The following is a 13,255-nucleotide window of genomic DNA, read 5'->3' as shown; positions in this document are numbered from 1 at the left end:
ACTCTGGAAGACATGAACAACTGCCAACTGAAATGATCATGTCTGCACTGTATTTAAACTAAATAATTCTACAACGATATGATTGACAGAAGTGCTATGCTTAGTGTGGACAGCCCCATAACAGTTTGAAAGAGAACATTATTTCACACATGAACATGTGAACACTTGGCAATTTCAAAAAAGTGCCTTACTTTTACTTAATGGTATTACATTCTAAGTCTTGAGAATTTGCAGCTCTAAAGTACTTAAAATGAATAAAAGTGGCTTCATTTAGAACTCCTATCACTACAACATTTTCTCATGCATGAGAAAAATAAAATGCATGCATTTTAGTCTACTGTCTCAAAGGAGGGCTGAGGACAACCTGCCTACCAGTGACCCACTATACAATCTTTCTAAAATGACAGGAGGTTTTTAAGACTTTGCAGTTTGGGGGGTAGTTTTTCCTTTCCCAAGCCAAGCATCACTCTTTGAATGAAGTTCAAAGTGTTCTTCATATCATTAGGGTAGTTCAAATTTAGTGCATATGTCAGGCCAAACAGCAGGCACAGTGCTTGAGGGAGGTTCTGGAGATTATCCATGACAATACCTCCTTCGAGGATGACGGCTGTTGACACTGGCTTAAGGTCGATACCATCTGAGGGAGGTGAATCTTCACTGCTCACAGTCAGCAATCCGACCGATACCTCTGTCCAGGCGTCTTCGATGTCACAATCCTGTATAGAACCAAACAAAAACATTACAACAGGGAAATGTAGATCACTTCACACACATCTGCATTTAGAAGTTTTATCAACATTGGTAGGCCTACTGTTTTTTGACGTGTATTACTCACTGTAAACTTAATCAGCACAGTAAAATGTGTTATCTATGAAAATATTTTAGGTTAGAAATAAGCAACTTGGTAACAAACATTCTGCATAGTGGCCATCTCTCTCTCCCTTGAGCAGCGTGCACTTGCAGGCTATAAACACCAACACTGCACACCATGTGAGTGAGATTCCACTGTGCTATAGCCTGAAGGGATGGAACCTTCCGATTGGTTGCGAGGCCGTTTCAGACTGAAAATTCATAAAATATAATTAACGAAAATGTAATTTCACTGGACCTTTAAGATGTAACTTACCACGGCAGTGTTGTAGAAACTGCTGGGGTCCTCTCCAAGCAGAAGAGGGAGGCCTCGGAGAACAAGTGTACGCAGCGCTGTCACGTCTGGTTTCTATAAGTGGATAATAAACAAATAAAGTTCAAAATCTGACCCTCAAAAGTTACAGTACAGTTACAGCATGAGACACATGTCACCACAATTTATGCTTTATAGTGCATAGAACAGTTACTGATTGGAGGTGTGATTTAAATAGTACAATCCACAGCATTTAGTTATCAACAACAATCAATAGTTAGCAATATCAACACTTGATGTAACACTTGATGTATTATAAATCGCCAACACTAAAACACTCATACAGCCAGGAAGCTATACAAGTACTATTTGGGGTTATAGGTTGTACATAAACTGGGTCATGATAAATACAAATATAAGCAGCATGTTGTAGACTTACCCCATCAATTTTCTGCACAATTCCGGACAATTTCTCTCTAATGGCACCTTTCTTGGACTTTAAGATAGTGACCAATTGTGGTGTGTAACGATCCAGAGCATCAAAGAAGTCCGTCTCTAGGTGAGTGGTGGTGATCCTGTTAAACTCAGCATAAACCTACAACACAACAAACCACAGAACAAAATACAGTGACTAAATACATTTGAAAGTGTGTATGGTGCAAGCCTAAAATTACATGCATGTTATTATAGGGTATAACCAAAAAGCCTATGAATAACAGTACTTACTTGTCTCTCTCTAAAAAGAGCTGGCCACCGCTCCTTCATCGTTGTCACTGGAGGTTCGTCCACCACAATCTCCCGTCTACGCAGTGCAAAGGTCTGGTCCATCATTACAGCAATGCCACTTGCACTGGGGTTCCGTTTTTTCATTTCTTCCACTAGGTGCTTTCTCTGCTGCTCTAGCGTAGCTTCATCCTTCCCGTCAGGGAGATCCGGTAGGTAATTTGCCTCATTCCTTTTCGGTCTTTTGAGGCCTCTTGCTGCAGTGGCACCTCTTCTCCCTCCATTTATAGCAACCTCCAAAAAACACCCTGATTTTCTCAGTTTATTGCGGTAGTTTCCCATTTTGTAGTACAAATTAGTTGTCCAGGAAGAACATCCATCTGTGGAGCCTGGTTCTGTCAGGCAGGGATGCTTGCGTATGAGAGCTAAAGCCACAGCATGGACATGGTGTTCTTTTGGATACGCCAAATATTTGAACATCTCTTCAGAAAGCTTTTTCTTTATTTCATACTTCATTTGCCAGCTTGGATTGAGGCATTTTTGGTCTTTTAGATACACAGCATTAGCCTGTCTTAGTTGGTGTTCCACCTCAACTGGGAACATTGGAATGTCAAAAACATCTGGCCAATGATCTGGTCTTGTTGTTGCTGAAGATGATGTGGAGGGAATCTCAACAACGGATGAAGTGGACGGAATCTCGATATCTCCTGAGGCACCAGGTTGAGTGTCAACAATGGGCACCAGGTTCAGTGTCAATGGAATGACCTTCACAGTAGCTTTTCCATCTGGCAGGTCTTCTATGTCATCAAGGTTGCTGAAGGGGGAATTATGGAATTCAGTGTCTTCGTACTGAAGTTTGAAGTCATCCTGCAGCTGGCATTTTTCTGTTACTTTTATCTTCAGCTCTTCAAGCGTTTCTGGTTTTCTATTCAGTGTCACTTTCCTTATGTCATGTTCATTTATGATGATTCTCAATTTATAGGTGTCCATGGTCCTACAGAGTGAATAAACATATATTTAGTGTCCTTTCCATATACTCATTCAACATGATATGTAACGCTTTAGTGTCACATACACATTTCCTTTCACTTGATAGGAGGATAAGGGGAAAACATCATTCAGCTCAGACAGCTGTGTGACTGTGAGAGACCCTGCCCCACTGGTGCACAACTCGTACGCACGTAAATGCAGTATACTGACCAGGATTACTGCATGTTTTTGTGAGGGTACCTACCCTAGGGAACACGGGGAGAACATGCAAACTCCACACAGAAAGGCCCTTTCACCAACCCCACCCAGGGTATGGGCACTGATGACGCGGAGGAGAGAACACACCCCCCAGCGCCCACAGCGTACATACTTTTGGTACTTTAACGGTTTTTAAATCTGGTAGCATCACACACTGCAGGATAATCTTATATAAGATGCTCTCATCAGAGAAATGACTTCTCTTCTGGAGGTCCCTGGCACAATATATATTTTCAGACGGGGCCAAATACATATAGTACATTTGGGGGTCCCTGACATGACAAAGTTTGATAACGTGTGAGTTTGATAATGTGATTTTGATGCGAGTTCATACTTTGGCTCTCCGGTGGCAGACAGCAGGGCTCCTCCTTTGGGGTCATTGGGACCATTTCCCAGCAGGGCTCTGGGAGGAAGACCAACAGGTCCTGAGAGACATATAGTAAAACATACATAAGAGAGTAGTGGTCTATCATTTATTACAGTATAACCTGTGAGTAGTGGTCTATAATTTGTTGCTTTAACAGGTCAGCTGAGCCACGTTATGGAGGATTCATCTGAAATGCCCTTTCTTTTGCAGTGCCCTTTGATTAGAAAATGTGTTCAAACGCAATTGAGTATTGAGAAACCATTATGCACGCAGCATGCGCAAATGGTAATGTAGGTAATTAATGTATTTGTGCAAGATGACCCTGCTATATAAAATGTGTATATTACTCGTTCATGTTCAAATAGCTCAATCCATGCTGTAGGCCTAAGTGATGGGCTGTATTTACGCACCTGCTTGTCATTAATGCATAACAAAAAATGATGACCTTTATTTTTATCAGATGTCCGATAAATTTGAATCATTCCGGACATTAGGACCAGAAGATTAAAATCCTAGCGTGACCCCTGGTCTGTATAAGTGAATGTAAAAAAAAATCAATCACGGGGATCTCGGGATGATCACCACCTCAATTATTCGATGAATCCAAAAAGTTATCAATAGAATAATCTCTAAGAAAATAATGGATTGATGCAGCTGTAGATACCTGTTCTAGAAAAGACCGGGGTAACTGGAGCGGTGGTGGAGGGCTTCCTCAGAGGCAGGTTGGGACTAGCCGCAGTGGGACTGAACGAACCGCAGACCGGGGTGACTGGAGCGGTGGTGGAGGGCTTCCTCAGAGGCAGGTTGGGACTAGCCGCTGTGGGACTGAACGAACCGCAGACCGGGGTGACTGGAGCGGTGGTGGAGGGCTTCCTCAGAGGCAGGTTGGGACTAGCCGCAGTGGGACTGAACGAACCGCTCATTGCATCACTCTACAAATATCTGTCAAGTTGAAGAAAAAGAAAAACTTGCAATTATCATCCAACACTTAAAGCCTGATCGATAGTGATACTTCATCTCATAACGGTGTCGCATGTCGAAAAACAGCAGACCTACAAGCTCACAACGTGTCGCCCCAGTCTGCTATTTTCCAGCGCAGGACATCTTGTCAAAAATGGATCAATGAGGCAACCACATTTACCCATGTTGTCTTAACCCTTTAAGACCGGGCTCATAGCGTGGCACTGAGTGCCGCGCTATGAGCTTGTATATCTGCTAATTTTGAATAGCCAAAGAAATCTAAAATGACAGAGATGCGTCCCCGGATCGAATGGGTTAAAATTGGCTTACAGGAGGTCCGCCCGGGACCTCTCATGTAAGCATGAATCAGCCATAACCATATAAGGAGTTCCCAATGCAGCTACGCCCAATTATGGAGTGTTGTCTAACCTAAATGTGTCATCATGGAATCAGCAAACAAATTAGTCAGCTGCATACACCTCTAGTGTAATAAAGTGTCCATCACCTTACATCCTGGGTTGTACTGCATACAGCACTAGTGCTGTATGCAGTACAACCCAGGCTGTAAGGTGATGGACACTATTACACTAGAGGTGTATGCAGCTGACTAATTTGTGCGGTTATGGCTGATTCATGGTAACATGAGGTCCCGGGCGGACCTCCTGTAAGCCAATTTTAGCTGCATTGGGATCTCCTTATATGGTTACAATGTCACATTCCTCTAAAGCATATTTTCATATATCGCCCTGATAGTTCAATTGGACTGTTAATTCCCGACTAAACCCATGTTGCTCTGTAACTCGTGGGTTAAAAGGTGCCAACCTGTTCCTGGATGTCCTTGTAGTCAGATGATGGGCAGTGCCTGTTGGCAGGAAGGTAGCTGAGGTGATCCTGTTCAGGGCCCAGGCTGACTCCAACTGCGCACCTATACAAAACACAGAGGAGTCATTTTACACCAATGTCACATGGTGAGAATACAAGTTTTATCTGAACACCAAGTGCTCTGTCACAGGCTGACCCTGCCAGAGAATGCTTTTCATGTCAGCTGATAGAAAACCACCCAGATAGCATTATGTGAAACCCCAAAGTTGTGCGGAGGGTAACCGCCTTGGTGTCTAAGCTCTGTGGGGTGCAGTGCTCTGCCCTTCAGCATCTCTATGACCAGAGGACAGTGAAGAAAGCAGGAAAGAATCCGAGGGACCCAACTCATAACCTCAGCACCTGGGTAAAAACAGTCTAACATCTAAGAAACATAGTTACTGTTAATTATTGTTTATTTAACCATTATTTTAAATGAAACCCCCACCTGAAGTGTGCAGTTCTTCCTCTTGAGGAATCCCACCCTAAATTCTCCACACCAGGTGTGGAGAGATTAGATCGAAGGATTGGGTCTACACAGGAAAAAAAAACATTATATAAACAATTGTAAAATTAGAAGATTTTAAAAAATCACTAAGAGTCTGTGCTTATAAGAGAGTATGCAAGCAGTAGTGCTCTTTGATAAACACACCCATTGTGTGACAACAGTTTGTGCGATTTATATTATTATAATTGTGACAGGCTTAACCCAAGGCACCATGAGCTGACAACAATAGCCTTAAAGGAGTTCACCCAAAAAATTACTTATTTTCTATCAATTACACACCCCATGAAGCCTTGATTTCATGGATTTATTTTTGTTTTTGTGGCATTCCTAAGACAATAATTTGATGACCGTGTGTATTTCCGGTAGGAGACACAAATAATCTACTTTGTGTCTCCTACCGGATACATTAGCCGGTAGGAGACGGGAATCAAATTATTAGCTTAGGAATACGACAAAAACAAAAAAGAATCCATGGATTCAAGGCTTCATAGGGTGTGCAATTGATAGAAAATAAGTCATTTTTGGGGTGAACTCCTCCTTTAACCCTAACCCTGTTTTCAACATGGGGGGGAAATAGATAATGATGGAAAACATTCAACATGGATATTCAACCTATATCTCATGTTCTAATGCAAGTACATCAACAATACATAGTGGCAAAAACAACATGTCTGCTATGTCAGTGGTACTCAAAGTGGGGCCCAGGGACCCCCAGGGTCCTTGAAGGGGTTCCAGAGGGGCACCAGCAAAAAAAACAATATAGCATCACAATCAGTTTGACCACATTAACCCTAATATTCAGAAATAACTGTCCTACAAGCTTGTGAGCTTGTAGATCTGCCATTTTTGAGGAATTTTGAAAAATCTTGGAATTATTTGGAAGAAAATTAACACAAACTTTCGGGGGTCCCTGGTTCAGATGGGGGTCTGTATCCAAACATATCTATTAAGAGGGCCTTAAGATGAAAATGTTGGAGAACCACTGTTCTGTTTATTGTCTACACGAAATACACAGAAGACAGGGTATTTCTGCCACACTATTGACCTATTAACACCATGCCAATGGTTAAAGAAACAATGAATTACACACCAACACAACCCTGCAACATAACATGGATTTCCATTTCAAATGTGTCCACAAAGCGTCTATAAGGCATGTTATCTTGTGTAGGATAGCCTACACCAACGTTAGTGTAGTTGCATTGCAAACGCTGTTTTAACCCCAACAACAAGCCTCGTTTAGCGACGCATCTACACAGTGGATGCAAAGCCTCATTTATATCTCGCCCTACGGCGTGTCGCACGCCGAAAATGGCAGATCTACAAGGTCACAACGCGTTGTGGATGCGACGCGTTGAGAGCTTGCAACTCCAATATTTGTTGGACGTGCGAGGTCCGCCGAAGCATCATGTCTTAGCCATGGTTCAACCTGGTGTTTGCACTTTCTCCATCTAAACGCATACGTCTTCATAAACGTACAGATTATAAAATATAAAGTGCTTACCCCGCGGCCATGGATGTAACAAGTTGAATCGAGCGGGTCTAAGTACCCGTTTAATCCGTATTGTTAAATAAAAAGCATTTTAATCCGATTGGTGGCCATTTTGTCCGAATTGTCATCAAATGCTTTCAACTACGCGACCCTATCGGTTGGGAGGTGTATTTCACTCTGATACATTATCTCTCTATGAGAAAATTGCCGGCGATCGGATTAAAATGCTTTTTATTGAACAAAACTGAAGATACGGGTACTTAGACCCACTCGATTCAAATTGTACCATCCATGGCCGTGTGGTCAGCACTTTATATTTGAAATCTGAACGTTTATGTAGATGTACTGGTTGTAATGGAGAAAGTGCCAACGCTATTTCAGGTTTAAGTAGGCTAAGTTTTCATGTGGTGGAAAAAACATTTCCAGTCGAAACCAGTCATCAATATTGACGTAACGTTTGGCAAATGTTCACTAACATAATGGCAGCAGTCAGATACACAAATTCACACTAGATAACTTACCTTATCGACGAAATAATGTCTTTAATTGTAGAAAACAAAACGTGTTGCTTCCTTCTTCCAAACAAATTACAACCCAGGTGCTGCTCCTCTGCTGATTGCAACTTGTTTCAAAATGTGTGCAGTGTGCAATCTGCGCATGCTCACATTAAGGCACGCCCAGCCAGAGTGACATTACTGATCAATATAAAGTGTTCTAAAATACGAATTATAAGTAAACCATACTTAAACCACAGTGCAATTAATTGTTACTAGCTCTTGGTAAGTGATCTAAAATATAAATAATAAATAGATAATACTAAACTGGTAGGCCTAGACAAGGTTCATTGTTTGAGGAGAAGAAACTCACAGCAAAGCAAAATTTAAATGTGCTGTTTGATCTGTTAAAAGACACTCTGAGAGCAGACTCACTTGTCTAGTAAGCTACAAAGCAAAGACCTGTATGATTTTTGGAAAGAGGTCTAAGTAATGAACAACAGTAAAACATCGGACCCTACCCACTAACATAGAGGGTGCAACAACAAGCAGGGGTCATCGCCATGCTGGCTTGTGGTGGACATTTTATTCAAAATAAAAAAAAATCCATGGACATTGAGCAGACAATAATATTACCAGAAACACATAAAGAGCTAACCCTGAATGACCATAACAGGTCTGCAAGAGTGTACAAATGGGGTACATTTGGTTCCATTTGTACACTCTTACGCCATACACACAGTTAAAACAAGCGCTTTATGGCTGCCTTATGCCTTACATGAAGCATAAGGCCGTTTCAATTAATTCCCTATGGAAGTCACGTGGTTTGATAAGGCTGACTTGCCTTATGGGAGGGGGGATAAAGCCAGAGAGCCGTGAGGCACGCATAAAACAGCAAACCACGTGACTTCCATAGGGAATGAATTGAAACGGCCTTATGCTTCACGTAAGGCATAAGGCAGCCATAAAGCGCTTGTTTTAACTGTGTGTGTGCGGCCTCAGAGTTATGGGGGTCCTTGACAATTAGATGCTTGAGAACCACTACTAGTGGACTCCTAATGTGCCATAATGTCAAAGTAAATCAGTACCATGACATATTGTGTACGGACAAATTGATGACCCCTGACAACAATGCATGTGGCATGCATCACATCACAGCAGGACACCTCAAATTTGCAATCAATAAAATCTGCCCATTACTGGCCTTGTGTTTTACAGGTCTGTTGGGTCATGGGGTCATGGGTACAATTTGTAGCTGTCCTTAAAGACAAGGCAGGTAAACTAAACAACAGCATTGACAACAATAGACCTATCGCTCTGGCCAGCATCCTCTCCAAAGTTTAGGAAACAATCATGCGTGTGCGCCTTGAAATGTTTGTCCTGACTGCAGATAACCAGTTTGGATTTAAAGAAACACGGCACAGACTTATGCATCTTTGCACTTAAAGAACTGATTGCCAGCTACAGTAGCCATAATTCCACTGTCTTCATGCTTCATTGTCATTGATGTGTCTCAAGCTTTTGACAGGATTAACCACTAAAACATGTTTCACAAGCTGCTTGATAGAGGCACACCTAGACACATTGTACGTATACTGGTGTTTTGGTATGCAAATCAGAAAATGCAGGTCAAATGGGGTAATGTTACATCTGCCCATTTCTCAGTTAGCAATGGTGTACGCCAAGGGAGGATTTTGTCTACCGTTTTATTCAACGTTTACATGAATGATCTATCCATTGAATTAAACAAGTGCAATATGGGCTGTCTGATAGGTAACTCTATCATCAATCAGCTTATGTACGGTGTACGCTGATGACCTGGTCGTGCTAAGTCCTTACAGTGGAGGGTTACAGCAGCTATTGAAAGTTTGCTCAAAGTATGCCAATGATCATGACATAAATTATAATGCAAAAAAGAGTATGATTATGAGAAGCCATGAGGACAAGAAATCGTCTTTCCTAGCCTTTTACCTATGTGACAGTCATCTATCTGTGTGCCAGGAAATCAAGTATCTGGGACACATTGTTACTGACAATATCCAAGATGATAGAGATATGTGCCGCATACTTTATGCCCAGGCCAATATGCTGCTTTGCAGGTTCAGTGTGTGTTCTGATCCTGTCAAGTGTGCACTTTTTAAAGCATTTTGCACTCCCATGTATACAGCCTTCTTGTGGTGCACATACAAGAAGGGTAGTATGCGGAGGCTTAAGGTGGCATACAATGATGCCCTGAGGATTCTACTTAAGGTCCCTAGATGGCATAATGCCAGTCACTTATTTGTGACATGTGGTATCCACACTTGTGAGGCTCTCTTACCAAAAGTCAACTCATTGTAAGGTAACAACATCATCTAATAAAATAAAATGTCTATAATATCAATATAATATCTAATAAATCTAATATAATACAGTGACGTTGTTAGACCTTCAATAAAGTGAGTCCCGGGACTCACTGGTTGTCATTTGAATGAGTCCCACTAATCTTAGATTAGATGTAGGCCTATTTGACAGTGCAGAAGCATAATTGCTTCGATGCCTATAACAGTAACGAGTGTCAACGAGCGTCAGCTGGACCTGCACACCTGCCCTCAGTGCTCTAATTTGAAAGTGACTGGAGTCTGTCTCATTTCTCTGCAAAAGCCCTTGAATATGATGGAATATGATTAAGGATTACTGTGATTATGGTAAGCTCACATTTCATATCACTCCTGTAACTTATTTAAAAATGTTTTTAAAAAAAATAACGTAAAAAAGCAATACTAAACAGTGCAATTAAATGTTACTAGCTCTGGGCAAGTGTTCTAAACACAAATAACAAGTAAACAATACTAATCACAGTGCAAATAAATGTTACTAGCTCTGGGCAAGTGTTCTAAACACAAATAACAAGTAAACAATACTAAACACAGTGTAATTAAATGTTGCTAGCTTTGGGCAAGTGTTCTAAACACAAATAAGAAGTAAACAATACTAATCACAGTGCAATTAAATGTTACTAGCTCTGGGCAAGTGTTCTAAACACAAATAACAAGTAAACAATACTAAACACAGTGTAATTAAATGTTACTAGCTTTGGGCAAGTGTTCTAAACACAAATAAGAAGTAAACAATACTAATCACAGTGCAATGAAATGTTACTAGCTCTGGGCAAGTGTTCTAAACACAAATAACAAGTAAACAATACTAAACACAGTGCAATTAAATGTTACTAGCTCTGGGCAAGTGTTCTAAACACAAATAACAAGTAAACAATACTAATCACAGTGCAATTAAATGTTACTAGCTCTGGGCAAGTGTTCTAAACACAAATAACAAGTAAACAATACTAATCACAGTGCAATTAAATGTTACTAGCTCTGGGCAAGTGTTCTAAACACAAATAACAAGTAAACAATACTAATCACAGTGCAATTAAATGTTACTAGCTCTGGGCAAGTGTTCTAAACACAAATAACAAGTAAACAATACTAATCACAGTGCAATTAAATGTTACTAGCTCTGGGCAAGTGTTCTAAACACAAATAACAAGTAAACAATACTAATCACAGTGCAATTAAATGTTACTAGTTCTGGGAAAGTGTTCTAAAATACAAATAATAAGTAAACAACACTAAACACAGTGCATTTAAATGTTACTCGCTCTGGGCAAGTAAACAAAGATATGTTTACTCAAAACAATTAAGTAAATTATATTTTTTAGTACACGTTACTTGATTAAACCTAGTATTGTAACAAATGAGTAAAGCTAACTCATTTATCTAAGTAAAGATAGCTATTGGATTTTACAGTGTATGTATGGGCAAACAGTTCACACAACATCCCACACTAACATAAAAAAGCATATATTTTCAACATAACTTAAGCCTGACGTGGTGACGAAAGGCGCTACCCCACGTTATGTGTATATAACTTTGTATTTCTGTTTTAACGTCAGAAGAATATATCTGGAACCATGCATTTCCGACGCTTGTAAGATCTCTTCTCTGGAATAAACCCAAATACTATAATTAACACGTTTCCTTCCTCCGTTTATTGATGTAATTAATTATTATCTGACCGATAGATATGGACCGGTATTTACTAGGAAAAATAAAGCTATCAGTGATACTCTGATAAATAATGTAAAGTATATTTACCCCCAGAGCTTGTGGGAATGTCCGTTTGAACTCCAATAGTCCGGTGTCTGGACTGGACCCCGGAACCAAGCCTGTCCCACCAGACTGCATTTGGATCTGAACCAACCCGGTCCCACCAGACTGCATTTGGACCGGAACCAACCCCATCCCACCAGACTGCATTTGGACCGGAACCAACCCCATCCCACCAGACTGCATTTGGACCGGAACCAACCCCATCCCACCAGACTGCATTTGGACTGGAACCAAGCCATTAGGAATGTTCAGTTCGTTAGTAGACATACTGCTGGATGCTGGTGTCTAATTGTATATTTATTATATTTTGACTGTATTCTGTTCTGTTCTGTTCTGTTCTGTTCTGTTCTGTTCTGTTCTGTTCTGTTCTGTTCTGTTCTGTTCTGTTCTGTTCCGTTCCGAGGACAGAAGTGTCTTGCTGCTGAGAACATCGACTTCTCTCAAATCCTCTACTCTACTTGATTACTCTGTGAATGATTAATGAGAAACTGACTCCCCTTCACACGCCTTGCATGATCCGATACAGTGGCGTAGCCAGGAAATAATTAGTAGGCCTGGCACAATATCGGTGGGCACAGTGTGCAAAATGTTTCCATTAATTAATTAATACTTAAATACACAAAACCCAAATGGGTGGGCCCAGGCCTACCTATGCCCACCCCTAGCTACGCCCCTGATCCGATAGGCAGACTACACGGACAAAGATGTTCCAGTTCACCTGTCCAGTTGAGGATCTTTACTGTAGCAACTGGTAGCACGGTAAAACTGATAGAAAGAAAGACATAAAATCTGATCACAAACCAATGGGTTTTTTACACTTATTCCATCCTTACAGTATGTGTTTATAAATTACCACTTACGCCCTATAGCCTATACTTCAAATAAAAAAAAATGTTATTTGAAAAACCTCTTCATGACAGCTTGTGAGCTTGTAGATTGACTATTATTGCTATAAAAAAAACTAACATTTTGAAAGATTCTTAAAATGCTAATAAACATTGTGACCAGTCAGCCAGAAATGCCTTTTCACATAATGTTGGTCTGTATCATCTTCCATAACCTGACTCCGCCAGATGGAAGAAGCTTGCTTCACACATTTGTTAATTGTTTCACAAGTATTGTGAACTCAATACCGCCCCATGAGTCAGCCATCTGAGTCAGGTAACATCTTCCAGGCCTGAGGCTTCAATGCCTAAATATGTATGACCGAGTGCCGACTGTTCTGCCTCGCAGAGACCGACTGTATTTCCAATTGTCTATACTTTTACTTCTGCTCCACTACATCTCAGAGGCAAATATTGGACTTTTACTCCACTACAATTTGAAAA

The 13,255-nt window shown here is 40.8% G+C and overlaps 1 protein-coding gene across 1 annotated transcript; it reads right to left on the bottom strand.

The window, feature by feature from the left end:
* Positions 1 to 225: 225 nt before the first annotated feature.
* On the bottom strand, positions 226 to 7,572 carry LOC308084498 (uncharacterized protein; the record flags this gene model as incomplete). The annotated part of the gene is made up of 9 exons (XM_080427163.1): positions 226 to 716; positions 1,127 to 1,219; positions 1,563 to 1,718; positions 1,850 to 2,840; positions 3,429 to 3,519; positions 4,126 to 4,393; positions 5,244 to 5,346; positions 5,728 to 5,812; positions 7,566 to 7,572. The coding sequence occupies 9 exons, from the start codon at positions 7,570 to 7,572 to the stop codon at positions 396 to 398; spliced, it is 2,115 nt and encodes a 704-aa protein (XP_080283289.1). The 3' UTR covers positions 226 to 395.
* Between the last annotated feature and the right edge of the window lie 5,683 nt (positions 7,573 to 13,255).

Source organism: Gymnoscopelus braueri (genome assembly GCF_963280865.1).
Source record: "Gymnoscopelus braueri genome assembly, chromosome: 4".
Lineage (NCBI taxonomy): Eukaryota > Metazoa > Chordata > Actinopteri > Myctophiformes > Myctophidae > Gymnoscopelus > Gymnoscopelus braueri.
Note: the sequence above shows the minus strand (reverse complement) of the source record. Positions and strands in the feature narration are given on the sequence as shown.